Source organism: Populus euphratica, unplaced genomic scaffold (assembly GCF_000495115.2).
Source record: "Populus euphratica unplaced genomic scaffold, PopEup_1.0 scaffold718.1, whole genome shotgun sequence".
NCBI classification, from domain to species: domain Eukaryota; kingdom Viridiplantae; phylum Streptophyta; class Magnoliopsida; order Malpighiales; family Salicaceae; genus Populus; species Populus euphratica.
This window is the reverse complement of record NW_011500605.1, coordinates 1-12227: the sequence shown is the minus strand read 5'-3', so window position 1 is coordinate 12227 and position 12227 is coordinate 1. Positions and strand designations below refer to the sequence as shown.

Below are 12227 nucleotides of genomic sequence, written 5' to 3'. Positions count from 1 at the left end.
TAAAGGATTGTGAAGAAAATTATTAATCCATAACTAATTTTAAAAACTTCTTTTAGAAGAATGAGAAGAGAAAATATTTTTTAATTGGGATCTCTAAGAGATTTCAAAATAAAAAATATTATATTGAAACTAACGAGAATGATGAAGATCTGTAATGACTCTTAGATTGCAAAAGATGTTCATAACTAGCATACAAACTTTGATTTCAATAATAAAACCATTAATGAGAAAAAAAAACTAAAATTAGATATGTTTTTAAAGGTATATATAGTAGGGGGTATATCTCACATGTTTAATGAGAATTTTGAAATTTATAAGATTAAAGTTGATATTCTTGAATTTCAAATAAAAGTTGTGAAATATACTGATTAGTACTTAAAAGTGTATTTTTATCAAGGTTTTATATCATCATTTTGCACTTGAAATATTAATAACTCCTTAACTAAAACATGTTTTATAATATCATATCTAATAATATAAAATATATTTAATTTATAGTAAATATTTATTTTAAATATAGGTCTATCACATAAATGAAAGGATTGATTGATGAGTTTAAGTACTGAAATTGAAAGATCAAATAAATGACTAGACTTAGAAAAGAGATGTTGGTGTAGTCCAAATTAGAATATTGTTCGGTAATTAGGTCATATTTAGAATTATAGATCTTGAATTTAGGTTTGTTTTATAAGAATGAAAAGGTAAGATATACGCCTACAACTTTCATGTGGAGGTCTGGTTTTAATAATGTTATTTTCAAGTCCAAATTGTAGCAACAACAAAGAAGTCTGAATTTGTTCTAGAGCCTAGACACTGTTCAATATTCAACTCATATCTTAAGTTCTAGAAGTTCAAATGATCTCAATTTTTTTTCTAGAAAGTTGAGACAATTTCCTACAATTTCATGTGAAGATCTGGTTCAAATTTTGACATTATCAATGACATTTTATTTAGACAAGAGAAGATAAGGATTGTCACCAAGTCAAGAATTAGACACCTATTAATCAATTAGTTATCAAATCAATAATTTTCAATTTTGGCCTATAAAAAGAGGCATTTGTCATGCATTAAGGCATCTTAGTTTCTAGATCAAGATCATGCTCTAGCTTTCTCTCTTTGTATTTTTGTAATACTTAAATTTTGTTTTCATTAATATCTTGTTCATGCTTTTCAATTCATTTCCTTTACTTAGTTAACTTTTATCTTATTTATATTTTTCTTTTGTTTATTTATGTTTCTCTCTTTTATTATATTTAGTTAAGTTTATTATGTCAAGGTGAAAATGTTATACTAATATTGTAAGAATAAGTATAGTGTAAACTCAGCATGAATCTTAATATTTAATACTAACATGTTTTGTATTTGTTATCTTGTTCACTTTTAATACTTTGTTTGTTAAATGATTAATTTAGATTTATGCTGTATAACACTTGGGACAACAAATATTTGTCACTTTCATAACCCAACTGTATGGTATAACCTATACTTGTGCTATGAAAGGAACTTGATTTGTTGTTAACATAAGTTATAATCATGAATACTTGACAATATTTACAAGTATTAGCATTATTCGAATAAGATAACTAATGTAATCATGTTAATAATTTATAATCTGATTGAAACCTTCTTTGTGTGTGGTTTCAATTTGAGTAATAAGAGTTTATACTATACTTTTTTGAAATACTATTAGTAGATCTTTTAACCTTGACATTTGTTGTTATCATTGTTTAATTCTTATATTGATCTTTCATCTCAGAGTTCTCATCAACTTTTTCTTTTTCTTATTCTACTATTATTACTACTACTATTATTACTATTATTATTATTACTACTACTATTACTACTACTATTATTATTATTGTTGTTGTTGTTGTTGTTGTTGTTGTTGTTGTTATATTGCTGTTATTTATAATTTATACAATTAACCTCCCCGTGGTTCGACCCCAGTTTTACCAAGTTATTTATTATCTCGACACTCCTGTACTTTGGAGAATATATCAATATTTTGATTGTGTCATATATATATATATATATATATATATATATATAAAAGTTCTCTTAATAGAAAAATCATTACACATCTTATTAGTAATGATATAAAAAAAAAGTGTGTGAGAGTTGCTTCACATAATTTGTAACGTCACCGTTATAGATATGTTTTTTAACATTATAAAAATTTTTATTTAAAGAATGAAAAGAACATGTATATATGTGCTTAATAAAACTAATCTAAAAAAAATCATAAAAAAATGTTAATGTTAATCTAAAACTATATAAAATTTAAAGTTTAACTTCCTATTAAGAAGTAAAAAATAAATGTAATGTTCCTGTATTTTTGCATTGGTTGTTCTTCTTATTGTAGGTTTTTTTTTTAAAAAATCTTAAAGGTTCAAAGAACTACATATGATTTTCTAAATGCATCTTGCAAATATAAATGATTAATCTAAATTTAAAAAATAATTTAGAGATAAATTATAACAAATTTTTAATGTATTATGAAGTTAAATAAATAATTAAAAATACCAATTACTGTTTATAAAAAAGTTAAACCTATCAATCTAAAAAAATGAGAGAGAGGGTAGTAATGGAAAATAAATTTAAAAAAATCAGATTAAAGAGAAAAAAATAATACAAAAAGAAAAATGTTTTTGTTAGTTCATTTTTAATCACCGAAGGAGATCAAAAATTTAATATTTGAGTTTCTTTTATCTTGAAAACTCAAATTTAAACATTTTTCTACCTTAAAATATATTAAATATATTCTAAAAACCTTAAAAAACACATATTTATTTATCTGGAAATACTATACAATCAATTTAAAACCAAATAATCAAATCAATTTAAAACTAAATAATCAAATTGAATCATAAGATTTTTTGAGGCTAATTTATTCTTTTTGGTATGTTAGAGAAAAACCATGTTAATTGAACTTTTATTTTTAGGATGAATACATTAACATTAAGATTTTTTTTTTTTTTTATGGATGAAATGTGACTATTTGAACTTTTTTTATCCAACTTTCTCTCTCCTCTCTTATCATCAAGAAAGTGAAACATGAAAAAAACAAAAACAAAGTTTAAGATAGAAAATAAAATTTTAAAATAATATCAAATTGAAGTTTTTTGTAACTATTTATAAGTGAAAAAAAAAGGTTTTTATTTTTTTGGTTAATTTTGATTATTGTTCTTGAAATTTTATTTTTAATTATAACCTTAAACTTAATTTTTTAATATTAATTTAATGACATGATATTTCTAGACACTTTGCAAATACCATAGCATAAAAAAATTTCAATACATAAAATGATACCAACATGATTAGATAACAAAGAAAAAACAGTTTGATTATTAAAATGAAAAAAATAAATATTGAAGGAATAGTGCAACATCCACAATAAAAATTTTCTATTTAGTTTCTCTTTAAAGAGGGTATTTAAAAGTGTGACAATAATTATTTTTAAATTAATTTTTTTTAATATATTAAAATAATATTTTTAAAAAATTTAAAAAAATTATTTTTGACATCACATATAAAAAAAAATTGAAAATAAAAAAAACTAGTTTGAAGCAAAAAAGAAAAATATTTTTTTTAAAATACTTTTAAAACATAAAAAGAAACATAATCTAAATACAAACCATTATAATTACATGTAGCTCCAAAATTTCTTCCATTTTAATCATAACAATATTAAATTAAAAGCCATGTTACTGTTAACAAAGGTGCAAGTTTTACCTTGAATGGTGTCGATACTTTAATAATTATGGTGAAGAATGAAGGAGAGGAAGAGATTACCCACCCGTTAATTTGTATTAACAAAATAGTTCTGCTTCATTTTTGGCGGGTGCCTCTCTCACCTCACGTTTCCCAAGGCAACAGGATTTTGAACATCCCTATTTTTGCCTTCCCTCCCTCGCTCCTCCTCGTCTAAAGGGGTGTCTCACATTTTTTAGGGCCTAAGAGGCACTGGAGCCTCTGTTTTTATGGTAGATAGCAGCAGTGAAATATAGGTATATGTGTGTGTGTATATATAGGCGTACCTTGGATCTATAATATTCAGTGTCTTAGTTTTGTGCTCAGGACATTAATAACTTCATTGAAGAAGATGGCATTTAGTAATGATGGTTCCAACGCCGGAAAGAAGAAGTTTGCCATTATTGGTGTGTCATCTATAATCCTGGTAGCCATGGTGGTTGCCGTGGCTGTTGGAATCGGTGGCAGCCATGGAGATTCGAAGCAAGAAAGCTCTCCTAAGGGGCAGATATCGACAACATCGAAATCTATCAAAGCTATTTGCCAACCCACAGATTATAGAGAAACTTGTGAAGAAAGCCTCTCAAAAGCTGCGGGAAACACAACCGATCCTTCGAAGCTTGTCCAGGCTGGTTTCAAGGTTACCATTGAAGCTCTCCAAAATGCCATCAATAGATCCACCACATTGAAAGAATTGGCCAAGGATCCGATGGCTAGCCAGGCTCTTGATAATTGCCGTGAATTGATGGACGATGCTATTGCTGAACTCGAGCATTCTTTTGATCTTATAGAGTCATTCCAGGCTAGCCAGTTCGACGAGTATGTAAATAACCTTAAAGTCTGGCTTAGCGCTACCATCACGTATCAACGGACTTGTTTGGACGGGTTTGACAACACAACGGGTTCAGCTGGGGAGAAAATGAAGGAGCTTTTGATGGCTTCTAGTCAGCTCACCAGCAATGGCCTAGCCATGGTTGATGGCGTCACTTCCATCCTCAAGGATTTGAACATTCCGGGACTGACGAGCCGCAGACTCCTAGAAGCTGATGATGAATTTCCTTCGTGGGTCAATGGTGGAAAAAGGATGCTACTCCTCAAAGAGACTCCTGCAACAATCAAGGCCGATGCGATTGTGGCTCAGGATGGAAGCGGTCAATATAAAACAATTGCCGAGGCCATCGAGAAAATCCCCAAGAAAAACAACGAAACCTTTGTGCTATACATCAAGGAAGGAGTTTACAAGGAGCAAGTGAGCCTCGCAAGGAGCCATACCCATGTTCTGATGATTGGTGATGGCCCAACAAAGACCAAGATCACCGGAAATCTCAACTATGCTAATGGAGTCCAAACATTCAAGACCGCAACAGTTTGTAAGTATTGCTATCCTTGCCTCGAGAGCCGCCATAGAAAGGACAACAAAGCTCATTAAATACATGGAGTAGCTTTAATATCTGGAAGTTTATTCTCTAATAATGCTTTTTCATTTGTAACCATACAGCAATATCTGGAGATCACTTCATGGCCAAGGACATTGGATTTGAGAACTCTGCCGGAGCAATAGGACACCAAGCCGTGGCACTCCGAGTCCAAGCTGACATGTCTGTCTTCTACAATTGCCAAATAGATGGTTACCAAGACACCCTCTATGCCCACACCAAGCGCCAATTCTACCGTGACTGCACCATCACAGGCACAATTGACTTCATCTTTGGCGATGCTATTGCTGTTTTCCAAAACTGCAAACTGGTCGTCAGGAAGCCGCTGGAAAACCAACAGTGCATCGTCACAGCTCAAGGAAGGAACGAGACGCGTGAGCCCACTGGCTTCGTCATCCAAAACTGCACGATCACAGCAGACCCTAAATACTTTCCTGTCAGGTTGCAGAACAAGGCCTATCTTGGGCGGCCATGGAGGGAGCTGTCCAGGACTATTGTCATGCAATCTCATATTGATGATTTGATTGCTCCTGAAGGTTGGTTGCCATGGTTGGGTAATTTTGGCCTGAATACATTATTCTATTCCGAGTACGACAACAAGGGACAAGGTGCAGTGGAGACCAACAGAGTAAAATGGGCTGGCATCAAAAAGCTTACACCAGAGGCAGCTGATGGTTACACTGCTGCAAAATTCATTCAGGGTGATGAATGGATTCCACAAACTGGCGTGCCTTACACTGCTGGCATGATCAGTGCGTAGAATGAGAAAATCAACGGACTCGCGCTATGATTTGGTCCTTCAAATATCTGCATTCAACTCTACAGTATATGTATACGTTGCCTTTACTTCTTGTTTATTCTGAAAAATAATGAAAAACAATTTGCTTCTCAAGTTTGTAATTGACATGGGGCAGCCATAATATCATAGGAAATTTTACTTCAGCAAACTCCATCTCCGTCTAAATGTATACTAATAATCCTTGCCAAAAATTATTGGTTTATAGGTGCCTGGCTCCCCATACTTCTCAATAATATATAGGAAATTTGCTTCACATTCATGAGAATTTGCCTAATAATAAACACAGTAGTTTTCTTGCCTTGTAAAATAATGTGCAATATTATAGTGCTTTATTTTATTTTTGTGCTTTGTTTTTACTTTAATCCAATTTTCTCATGGTTCGTCTTATTTGTAAAGTTTTAGTAACTATGTTTGATAATATATTTGTACTGTCTTTGAAAATGCGTTTAAATTAAAAAAAAATCATTAAATATTTTCATTTGATTTTTGTTATATTTTTAAATAATTTTAATTAATACATAGATATCAAAAACATTAAAAAAAAAAACATGAAGAAGAGCATCGATTTTTCCACCTTTTCTAAACCGTTATTATTAACATCAAATATTTTATCATAATTTCTAAAAATTTTAATAACAACTTAATTGCCATACCTTTTTCTTTGTTTAATAAGTTGAGTTTTGTAAATAAGCAGCAAGCAATCACAACAAATATTATTAAATCTAAAAAGGCACATGATACGAGATTTTGGGCTGTCAGTTAAATTGAATTAATATTATTTTAATTTTTTTAATAAAAAATAAAAATAATATTATTTTAAAATAAATTAAAAAAATAAGTTAAACCGAGTTTTCAAAGAATTGATAAGGCTATAAATTGGCCACCATATTAATTGAGTCTTACCAAAACAACTTCTATCTAGGGAGGCTAAAATTTATTTATTTTTATTTAAAATTATTTTTATTATATTTTTATATTATTTTAATATGATATTGTTAAAAATAAATTTTTAAAATAAAAAATATTATTTTAATATATTTTTTAATAAAATATACTTTGGCTAAATAGTGAGCCAACAAATCAGGTTAGGCTTAACAACGGTGATCACAGCTGCAGGTGTAGAAGATTTCATAAACCCTAACTTGGTAACACTAAAGGGGCCCGGTTCAATTGAAAATGGAATTGAAATTGGCTGGTAAATAAATAACAATCGAACCAGCCCCATATCCGAGATTCCGAATCTTCAATAAAGACAACTCAAAATAAAAAGAAACTAAAATCAGAAACAAAGAGCAGCGGGAAAAAAAAGTCATCGAAAATTTTGAACCTTCAAATGGTCAAATCTCACGCTCTTTGATATTTTCACGCTCTCTCTAATTCTCCAGGCAACCAAACACCCACAAATTTCCCAACTCCTGGGTTTCCTAGAAAGCACCCCAAATGAAATGTTCAAGTATTATTCAAAAAAATGATTAATAACAACAAAGAAGAAGCAAGCAAGTACCACACAGTACAAGCAGAGCGTGATTTAGAAGCCAATTGGGAAGTCGATCTTTCAAAAAAGCTTGAAGATTATTTGTTAAAGATTTGTTCTGGTGAAATTGCTGGAAACGAAGAGGATAGTAACGTCAATTTCGCTGAAGGTTAGGGTTTTATTGAAAAAACAAATTTTGTAGTTTCTTTTTTTTGAAGAATGTAGTTGCTTTATTTTTCAAAGGTTTGGGCTTTGTTTGAATTAATTGTGGTTTTAGGGTTCTGTTGTTGAGCGATTTAATGGGTTTTGTTTTTGTGGCAAAATGTAGCTGCTTTATTGCTTCAAGGTTCAGTTCAAGTTTATAGCAGGAAGGTTGAGTATTTATACAACTTGGTTTTGCATGCTTTGGACTTCCTATCTCAGAAAAGGTACTCTCTTTTTTTTTCACCTATTTTGTTGGGTTTTGATCGCTTCCCAAGTTCCTTTTCAATGCGAAATGTAGTTCTTTTAAGAATTTATGTCTGTAAAGTACTTCGTTTCTGGGTTTATTTGATAGTTAAGGTGCTTGTCATTTGGTTTAAATTTAAATTTAAATACAGTTCAAATGGAAAGTGTGGTGTTTTTGTTCAAACTTACATTTATCAGGATAAGCGAGTGTTTTGCGATGATTGATTGCTCTTAGAGGTTTTAAGAATCTTGAGAATTTGTGTATGATGATACGCATAGTTGTGACATTCACTTGTCCTTTTTGAGAGTTTTTCCACTGCTTGAATTAGAGATAGGGAATATGGCTACTGTTTGAGAGAGGACAGGAAATGTATTCAATTGTCACCTTTTAGTCGAGCTGGGATACTAAAGTGCAGTTATATGTTGCTATATTTTGATAAAGAATTTCTAGGCTGTACTGCGGATTCTGTTAGTTGCTATGCAATCTAAAGTTGTCAGTAGGCAGTTTAACTGATTATGAGTTTTATAAATAGATTTGGAACAGTCAAGTACAAAACCCTGCTCGTGTTTTCTGGAAAATTATTAATTGTTGCGGAACACGGGTCATTAGAAATTCACAAATTTAAGGCTCTTCATTGTACTCTTCCCCATAACTTCTCACAGCAGAGCTCTTCATTGTACTCTTTCCCATAACTTCTCACATCAGACCAACCCACTAAAATTCAACTAGGGATCACAAACAAGGTCAATGTCAGGAAGAATAAAGAGACACCACAAAAAAAAAAATTATATTCCCACAGGAAAGCCATTTAAGGCTTATAATGAGTAGTTTTGAATCTGTGGTACCATCCCATGGAAATGATTTTTAAATTGGTTTTATAAATTTTTGAAACAGGCAGCAGGAGCAATCAGAGGGCACATCTGTCCAGACCAAACAAAATGGTTCCTGTGCAGTTTCTGATGAAGAAAACGATCAATTTTGGGTCTCAGATGATGTCCCAGGTAGGCTCAACTCTGCCCTCTATTTGATGCAGTTACGATGTAACTCACAGCTAAAAAAAAATCATTATGCTTCAGTGGAGGCAAGGAATTGCTTGGATGCTTCAACCAGCAAAGATGCTTCTTTCTATCACTTTGTGAAACCGCCAGCAAATCTTGTTGTTCTTGAAGGCGATTGCTTAGATACCAGTGGTGATGGTGGGGAATTAGAGTCATATCTGGTATTCCATGTACTTCCACTTTATAGTATACTGAGCTTTATGCTTCTGACCCAATCTAAATCACTTGTTTTTTTTCCTACATGGTTGCAGTTAGCCACCAATGATCTTTACCAAGATTTTATTCTCTTAGACCCATGCGATGCCCTAGCCATAAATGATTTTTTGAAAGCAGATGATGCTGGAAAGGCACAAAATGGTCCTTACAGGGGCAGCTCAATACGTAAGACCTTTCAGTCCCCAGCAAGGCGTTCTGGAGGAACTGCTAACAAGCCTTCTCTTGGAAAGAATCGGGATGCCAATCCCATGCCATCCCCTGTTGCTGGTTGCAGTTTTGGAGTTAATGATTGTAAGATCAGGCCTGACCCTCCTGTCTATGATAATTTTGACGAGAATCCTAGATTTGATATGGAAGACAGATATTCAGATCCTGAGAATGCAGAAGATTCAGATGACAATGATGATCCCTGGAAGCCTTTGAACCCCCATGAACCTGGGAACTTAAAAGTGAAACCTTTTAAGAAAGGTGGTTGAAGAATTTGTCTGTTTTGTTTCCCCTCTGTTTTCCCTGTAGTATGTTATATGCCTACTTCACACTCATATTGGATTTCCCTTAACAAGCAGTAAAAGATTTCAGAAGGAATGGGCTAAAATCTGCTGAGAAGACCTCTATAACTGCTCTGTTTCCACTTGCAAGGATGCATGGTACTATTAGTCCAGATCTTGCCAAAATATGGGAAGCACAGCAAAACGAAATTGGAAAACATGGGAACACACAATCTCCGACATTATATGAAAAGGTATTGGTCTTTCTGTTAAAGTTCTTATTTTAATTTCTTGTGATTGTCCTATCATACCTGATGTTACAATTGCAGCTGAGGCAATCTCTTACTAATGAAGGACATAATATTCCTGATACTTATGGTAACTCTGGGATTGACAATGAAGACAATGCATATGACACTGGGATCCCTGATTTCGGGCTGCCTGATGAAGAGATTTCAGAATGCATGAATGAAGATTCATCCCCCCCTCTTCATGAAAAGGTTGGCAGGCTTGTGTTTTTGTTCTAGTTTGTATTTGCAATAGTATAGAAGGAACTATTAGGTTGCTTACTGACTGATTTACACAGCATGATGATGGCGGGACTCACTTTGACACCTATAAAGATTTTGGACATGGAGATCAAAGATCTCAAGCAAGCCTGGAAGATCTATGTCGCTCTCACCTTGTAAGCTTGCATTTCTATCACTTTTTGACTAAATCTAACCTGGTTCATGGCAATAGTACATGCACACATATTCATGTATTTGTTTCAGGTAGCTTGGGTGAAATTTCCTTGCTGGGTAAAGTAATTGACTTTTCTACCTGTCCAAAATTCTTCCGTGACTTGCCACCAAATATTTGTGGAACATGCACTCTTTTTAGAAAGTAGTCTGTAAAGTTTGTTTTATCGGATATATTCCTTCCATAAATTCCTGATTTTGTCTTGAAAAGCAAGATGAATAAGTTCTGCTCTCTTTGCAGGTCTTTTACACATACTCAATCCAATCCACTGCATGTACTTATGTCAATTTCCGAAACTTAGCTTTCATCAATGTAGATTTGTGCACTTTGCTGGTTTCTCTTTAGGTTTAAAATTCTCAGGAAATAGAAGCATAGTTTTTGAAAGCAATGATTTTAGAGATTGTAGGAGTTGAATTATGAGATCAACCTGGTCCCTAAAATTTTGGAATTGATTGTGCTCTCTCAGATATAATCTTTTGCCCAATTATTGCCAGAGTATGTTGTAGCTTACCCACCTTTCATATGTAGGATGCTCTGCTCGCCAATATAGCTGAAACTGAGAAGCAAACTGAACTGGCTGCTCGGGTTTCATCATGGAAACAGAAAATTGAGCAAAACTTGGAAGAACAAGTAACTTTCACGTCAATTTATTTTGCTGCTCTTTAGTTGCTCAAATCTTTCTTATTGGTTTTGAATTGAAGGTGAATTTTTTTTCTAATAGGACTCGCATCCGCCATTTGACATTCATGCCTATGGTGAAAGGATTGTTGACAAACTCTCTCTTGAAACAGACAGTCAAAAAAATGTCATGGCCTTTACAGACGTTGTGAAGGGCCAGGAAAAACATGATGTGGCTCGAACCTTCTCCGCGCTTCTTCAGCTGGTAGTTCTCTTCCACTATTTCAATCTAGGAAGCGTACTCAGTACCTTAAAGTAGAACAGCTTCTAAAATAAATGGCCGGTACCCTTTAATATCCAAAGCAACTGCTCTCAGGCCTCATACTTGCAATGTGTAGGCTACTAGCTCTAAATCATTTTTCTCAATGACACTGTAAATTTCTGTTATTACATACGAAGTTTGTGTGTTAGATACAATAAGTAAATACTGGAGTCATTTAGAGTGAAATAGATATGCTTTGCTTTCAAATGCCAAAAGAATTACCATGATTTCTCCAATTTCAGGTCAACAATGGAGAAGTTGATTTTGATAGGAGTCAAGCTAATACCGAGTCATTCTGTTACACGGCCATCAATCCTTTCCATGTCCGGCTCCTCGGACACAAAAAAGAAAAGGAAGGAAGACAATTTCAACTGTCAAAAAAGAGAGTTAAATCACCGATAAGAAAGGGAGGTCCGAAGCTTGGGAAGAATGGTAACACAAGGTGCACACCTGAAGGTAAGAAGAGGCGAAGATCTCGAGTTGTTGAGCCAGTTGACTTACATTCAGCAGGGTGACCAAGGCATCATAAGCAAGTTTTATTGCTGGAGTTATTCAATCCCTGTGCTGATTGGCTTGGTGCATTAACAATGTGATTATTGCATTATTTGTAACTTTGTATCACTAGAGCATAGACAATTAGTTCCGAGACCTGGCCCGGCTGTTAGGTTCATCTGCCAACCCGTAACCTAGCCGAGTGTCCCGGCCCTGGTTTCAAAAATATGGTATAGACAATGATAAGCTAGAATGTGTAATATCTTTAATATTTCACGGACTTGCAGGTCAAATGCCCTTGTAATAACGCAACTAATTTAACTGCACAATGATTTTGTTCTTGTGCCATGTAATAATGCCAATCTGCTTACTGTGAATTTTTGAA

General features: G+C 33.1%; 2 protein-coding genes across 2 annotated transcripts; both read left to right on the top strand.

Annotated features, from left to right (window-relative positions):
• Positions 1 to 4083: 4083 nt before the first annotated feature.
• Positions 4084 to 6240, top strand: LOC105115632 (putative pectinesterase/pectinesterase inhibitor 28). The gene is made up of 2 exons (XM_011012576.1): positions 4084 to 5120; positions 5249 to 6240. Exons 1-2 carry the CDS (start codon positions 4103 to 4105, stop codon positions 5944 to 5946), a joined length of 1716 nt encoding a protein of 571 aa, XP_011010878.1. The 5' UTR covers positions 4084 to 4102; the 3' UTR covers positions 5947 to 6240.
• Positions 6241 to 7222: 982 nt separating this feature from the next.
• On the top strand, positions 7223 to 12227 carry LOC105115630 (condensin-2 complex subunit H2-like). The gene is made up of 11 exons (XM_011012575.1): positions 7223 to 7628; positions 7788 to 7887; positions 8802 to 8908; positions 8984 to 9126; positions 9217 to 9649; positions 9748 to 9923; positions 9999 to 10169; positions 10256 to 10354; positions 10939 to 11040; positions 11132 to 11293; positions 11593 to 12227. The coding sequence occupies exons 1-11, from the start codon at positions 7454 to 7456 to the stop codon at positions 11863 to 11865; spliced, it is 1941 nt and encodes a 646-aa protein (XP_011010877.1). The 5' UTR covers positions 7223 to 7453; the 3' UTR covers positions 11866 to 12227.

What these genes read in the sequence shown, in the direction of transcription:
- LOC105115632 (XM_011012576.1), top strand. Translation starts at nt 4,103, where the DNA reads ATGGCATTTAGTAATGATGGTTCCAACGCCGGAAAGAAGAAGTTTGCC. An exon ending in ATTCAAGACCGCAACAGTTT is followed by an intron (nt 5,121 to 5,248) that starts GTAAGTATTGCT and finishes GTAACCATACAG; the next exon opens with CAATATCTGGAGATCACTTC.
- LOC105115630 (XM_011012575.1), top strand. Translation starts at nt 7,454, where the DNA reads ATGATTAATAACAACAAAGAAGAAGCAAGCAAGTACCACACAGTACAA. An exon ending in AGTGAAACCTTTTAAGAAAG is followed by an intron (nt 9,650 to 9,747) that starts GTGGTTGAAGAA and finishes CTTAACAAGCAG; the next exon opens with TAAAAGATTTCAGAAGGAAT. An exon ending in ATCTATGTCGCTCTCACCTT is followed by an intron (nt 10,355 to 10,938) that starts GTAAGCTTGCAT and finishes TTTCATATGTAG; the next exon opens with GATGCTCTGCTCGCCAATAT.